Source organism: Bactrocera latifrons, unplaced genomic scaffold (assembly GCF_001853355.1).
Source record: "Bactrocera latifrons isolate USDA-ARS-PBARC rearing strain unplaced genomic scaffold, ASM185335v1 scaffold_36, whole genome shotgun sequence".
Classification (NCBI taxonomy): domain Eukaryota; kingdom Metazoa; phylum Arthropoda; class Insecta; order Diptera; family Tephritidae; genus Bactrocera; species Bactrocera latifrons.
In genome coordinates, this window is record NW_017537001.1 from 1,552,544 (window position 1) to 1,557,770 (window position 5,227).

Consider the following 5,227-nt stretch of genomic DNA (forward strand, 5'->3'; position numbering starts at 1 on the left):
CAATAAAAGCAAAAACAAACATGGAMTAATATAATTTACTATATTAACATTATGTGCTAATGCCGAATAGGCAATCAGTAACAACAACAAAAGTAACAGGCGATTGTTTTGGCACGAAATCAGACAGCTGAGCTGCTGCGAGTACTCAACTCAGAGGCGGCTGCTTGCCTGTTCGCTTGGCTTTTATTCGGCWACCTCTGTTAGCTGGCTGTTTTGCTGTTTCGCTGCTTGGTTGACTCACTAACTGACTACGACGTTGTCACCGTTCGCGTATTGGAGCATCACTACAAATCCACAGTACTTGGAGATTTTAGTCTAAAATAACGATCGAACTGGTGAACAACCGATGCGGATAAAAATTTTAATTCAATAAAAGTACTGTACTAACGGAAATATACAAAGTTCCTGTTGAACGAAATTCGAAATTTTTTAAATTCGCTTTCATAGGTACGTCGTTATTCTGTGTTTTCGTGAATATATTGAACTGTAATTGTGAGGGGTGGCTATACTATTTAAATGTCTAAATAAAAAATTTTCTTATTACGAAAATATAAAGCAAAACAAGAAACAAATTTAAAAATAAAAAGATATAAATGAAATAGTAGGCAACTTAAAGTAAAATACAAAAAAACATGTGTAGCAATGTTGTGAAAGAGAAGAGATGAGAAAATTTGTCCCGCTTTGGGTGATGCGTTTGTTTTTATCATGGTGATCCAATRCTGCTGTGTCTTGTTTTTATGGTACAGCTCGTACTCTACCTTCGAATGTGTTGGAAGCAATATTGTGATCAACGAACGACGAAACGACGAGGTGTTTCTACAATTTCGATTCAGTCATCTGGTTTGTGTTCGCTGAGATTTAGTAGCAATTSAAAAATTTACGAAAAAATACGATTTTGAACGAGCTTAATTTGTTTTGAATGAAATTCAAAATACGCACCGCCACAAAAATACGTTTGAATATAACAATAATATTGTCGAGAAGGCCTTAAAGTGTACGCAAAAATTATATGATGTCATCGATAATTTGAAATGAAAAAGTTACACAACATTTAAATTAGATTTGGTTTATGCTAATAATTTAAATTCAAAATCGATTTATATGTTGTATAGTGTTTAATTAACACTTTTGGCATTTTAGGCAATAATCACACAYACATACAKATATAAACAAAACGATTACGTGGGAGTTAAACGATAACTTCGTATCATACCGTATCGAAGTCGAATATATTTGCGTACGTACCGAAAGTGATAATCAAAAAGTAATTTCAAGCAACAACACCGCCAGCGTACTAAATAAAATTTGTATTAAACACAGCTCTGGAAATCAAAACAAGGCAGAAGCTACATTAAACACAGCACTGCAGCAAGTCTGGACGTCAACAGCTGGCAAGTCCATTTTTCAACCACAAATTCATAAAGAAGTTATTAAGTTTTACTGGTCCTTAAAATGGCGACAAACAGTTTAACATCATATATAGTTTCCAAATACGAAGGTTTATGCAATTATATGGAGCAGGACACAATTGGCACGCAAGCTGCTATATATGGTACATCAGGTCTAATGCTACTGATTGCATATATTAAACGCAAACCGGCATATTTGGTGCGTCCTTTCAAAAAACCTTCGCACATCCCAGATAAGTTGATAAATGAACGTATTATGCATACTGGACTAATACGTGATGTAAAAATGAAAGATCAGGATACCATATTGCTTATCAGCCACAGACCGCTCATACCGATATTCGCCAGCAAAGATAGAGTATTGCCCGTTAAGTTGCCCGGCATTAAAGTAAATGGTAATGGCATATCTTGGTTGCAATCATGCATAGTTGGTCGTCGTGCTACCTTCTTACCACTGGCAAAAAGTAAAAGTGATGATTTTGTTGTGAGTCAACTGTGTTTAGTGCATCCGCCCAAAGGTGGACGTCTAATCGACATATCCGAAACTTTATTGAAATTATGTTTTGCACGCTTTGCGCCCGATGAGGCTGCCGCTGTGAAGCGTAATGCCAAATATTATGATCATCTAAAGAAAGTGGAAGCGAGCGCATTGACAAAACAATCCTGGGTGTATTGGTTAGCTAAACATCCATCACTGTGGAGTATGCTGCTTGATGCAAAGGCTAAAATATTTTCGCGAAAGTCTTTACTGCCGGAACTAGTACGCTAAGGAGCCGTAAATATTAGCCAACGTTTGCTGTGTGGTAAACTGCGTTTGGATCTTACTTGATTTCAAGCTCTGTGAGGAATATATATATATCTTTTATGATATTTTCATTGCGTGCTTCTGCTTAGAAAACAATACGTGTTTAGTACTTCGATATTTTAAGTGCCTACTTTTATGAATRCTTGCATTTGTTTTGCAATTTTTGTTTAATGAATTTTAATTTTTGACATTGTATATACAAAGCTCCAATCACAATCTGGCGCCACTTAAATGTCAATAAATACTGTTTGTAAAACGGTAGAAATTATTATTGAAATTATGGTCTTTTTATTATTATTCGTATTTCGTTGTTTTCTTCTGCAGCTTTAACTATAACTTAAAAGTTCGCACAATGAGTTGTGGCATCTCTTTGGTTAAATACCTTTTGTTCTTGTTTAATTTGCTATGTTCGGTAAGTTTTTTTATAACTTCAATCTCTACACACAGACTGACTGGTATATAAAATATAGGCAGACTAATATTAACATTTTATTTTTTATACTAAATTTAAATATTTTTTTTAGAAATATGCAAGTTGCAGTCGACTTATTGTAATAATATAATAYTTTTTAGCGCACAAAATGTTTGCAAAATTGTGAGATCATCAATTTCTCGATTTAACATAATTTATATTATTCAGTTATATTTTTAGCTGGTTAGCTTAGACACTGAATTTGGATGCACGAACCTGACCAATTATCATATTTATTTGGAAGGTTGCGCCTTTTAATTTCTACTTCACTTTAAAAAAAAAAATCGATATGTCTTTTTTAATTTATGTATATTTAAAGCTTCGTATAAGTACATATATCGTGTTTTTAATGGACTTTTACCTGGATGTTGTCTTCTTATTAGATTAAAATCTAACTTTATTAAGAATATAATCCAAGCATTCTTTTTGTGTTTGAATTAAAGGCGATTCTGTGTCAATGTCAATGTAAAACTTGACAAAGATTTTAATTGTGTATAGAATTTATGGGAGCTTTTTTCTTATACATACACATAAATATGTATGTATGTACATAAGTAAATATGTTTACAATGGTAACACAGATTTAAGTATACTTCTCGAATTGTACAATCTCTTTATAATAAGTCATAACTTGGTAAACAAAAATTTTTTAAATTAATTGTTATATGTTTGTACATAGCGCAGGCATGAGCATGTATGTATGTGTTAGTAATACTTGGGTATTTGTTGAGATATGTACATATATTAATATTTATGTGAATGCAAAATCAATTCTCTAAGCCAGTTGAATTTGAAAACAATTAAGAGTGTAGAAAAATTTTAACTGCAAAGCGCAAATATAAGTTCTATGAACCGGTTTATATACATATTATCATGCATATATGTATGTATGTATTTACATACATAAAAGGGGTTCAGCAAGAGCATAGATTTTTTTATATATGTACTCATATTTTTAACACATATAAAGAAGTATTTATGTATGTTTGTACATATTTATGTCAAATTCTGAATAACTGGTTTTCAAAAATTTTGTAAATTGAGCTTGAAACAAATGTAAGGTGTAGAAAACACATATGTACATATATAAGCCACAAAGATGGCTTAGAAGCAACATTTGAAAACAAGTTTACTTTCAGTACAACGCTAAACGTCATCGTTTTATAAATAACGCATATTATTTCACTACTCTATAGAGACGTAATAGAATTCATATTTATGTACATATGTATATGTACGTATATATTATATAAGTAACTATTAGAATATTATTGCCTTAGAGTACGTTTATATGAGAAAATAATAAGTTATATTGTATTCGGTGACTGAAAATGCAAGTACAATTTTTTTATTAGCTTTGCATGCAAATACACCTTATTGACTTTGTGGCGACAATTTACAGTTTGAAGCTTCTCTAAGCGTGACAAATTCTCTTTGGAAAATATAAAAATACGTAGATTGGAATTTTCAGAACGAAATTATTAAATTTTTTCTACAAATTTGCATGATTTTAAAGTCATAAAGCTGATATTAAGACGTTTAAAAAATTATGCGACTTGCCGTTTTTTAAAAACGGTGCTTCCAGGTATAAGTAGAATAGTTTTTTGATAAAGTATAATTTCTGTACATACATATACATATGAAAAATTCTACAATTTCTTTATGCTAACAAAGAAAATCATGCAATATTAAAATAATTAAATATGAGTGGATGATTAATGAGATTGTGATTAACAATTTACCACATGTTGATTTATACATATGTACATATATTCTATACACAATTTATATGTATAAAATACATTAATTTATTCTTGAATTGTTCACATTTAAACTATTTACGGATATCCAGAGAACTTGAACTTTCAATTAAATTAGCGGGAAATTATGCGATTTTTCAATTTTGTGCAGACTACATATATATGTACGATCTATATACATATGTATGTAAAAATGCTAGAGGCGAGGCATTTTTCAAGAAACTTTGTCAGTTAAYTAAAAACTCACGCCTGCGTTTGCCACAGTTTCGCTCCATACACATGAGGCTTAATTGCAATTATTAATAATTACACTTGGGTCAATACGAAAGTCAAGTAAATAATTTAATAGCTGTAGTACTGGGTGTGCATGAACATATGTATAAGTATTTTAGACATAAGAAAGGTATMTTTCAATGTACATACATATGCAGATGAATATCTATTAACGGTCTGGGCTTAGTTTTGATACATTTTTGTAGATATGGTACACATACATATACTATATATGCATACGATTTTTAAAATGGGTTTCCAATTTGTGCTAAAGCTAAGCTTCAAATTGTGCTAAGTAAAAAATGAAAGAAGAAACGATTAKGTTTGCRCATGAGTATATATGKAAGTGCATGTGTATGTATTATACATACATATATTTGTATGTGCTTTTCAAGAAGTCTATAGTTTAAGGTCAGTCTGAGTTAAGTAATACAGTTAATTTTTTGTGAAAATTGAATTGGTYTTGCGCGAAGTACACTTTTACTCAATAGATCACTTATGCATGCAC

General features: G+C 31.2%; 2 protein-coding genes across 3 annotated transcripts in view; both read left to right on the forward strand.

Annotated features, from left to right (window-relative positions):
* The first annotated feature begins 253 nt into the window (after nucleotides 1–253).
* LOC108971819 (23 kDa integral membrane protein) overlaps nucleotides 254–5,227 on the forward strand; it is a 9,747-nt gene continuing 4,773 nt past the window's right edge. The window contains exons 1-2 of one of the 2 annotated variants that reach the window (XM_018938113.1): nucleotides 254–447; nucleotides 2,539–2,626. In XM_018938113.1, coding sequence (XP_018793658.1) covers nucleotides 2,567–2,626 — 60 coding nt within the window. In that variant the 5' untranslated portion in view covers nucleotides 254–447; nucleotides 2,539–2,566. Of the gene's footprint in view, nucleotides 448–912; nucleotides 995–2,538; nucleotides 2,627–5,227 lie in introns of those variants that run through there. The other variant, XM_018938114.1, reaches the window with a different exon arrangement.
* Nucleotides 904–2,491, forward strand: LOC108971817. Its single transcript, XM_018938111.1, has 2 exons — nucleotides 904–994; nucleotides 1,141–2,491. Exon 2 carries the CDS (start codon nucleotides 1,453–1,455, stop codon nucleotides 2,176–2,178), a length of 726 nt encoding a protein of 241 aa, XP_018793656.1. The 5' UTR covers nucleotides 904–994; nucleotides 1,141–1,452; the 3' UTR covers nucleotides 2,179–2,491.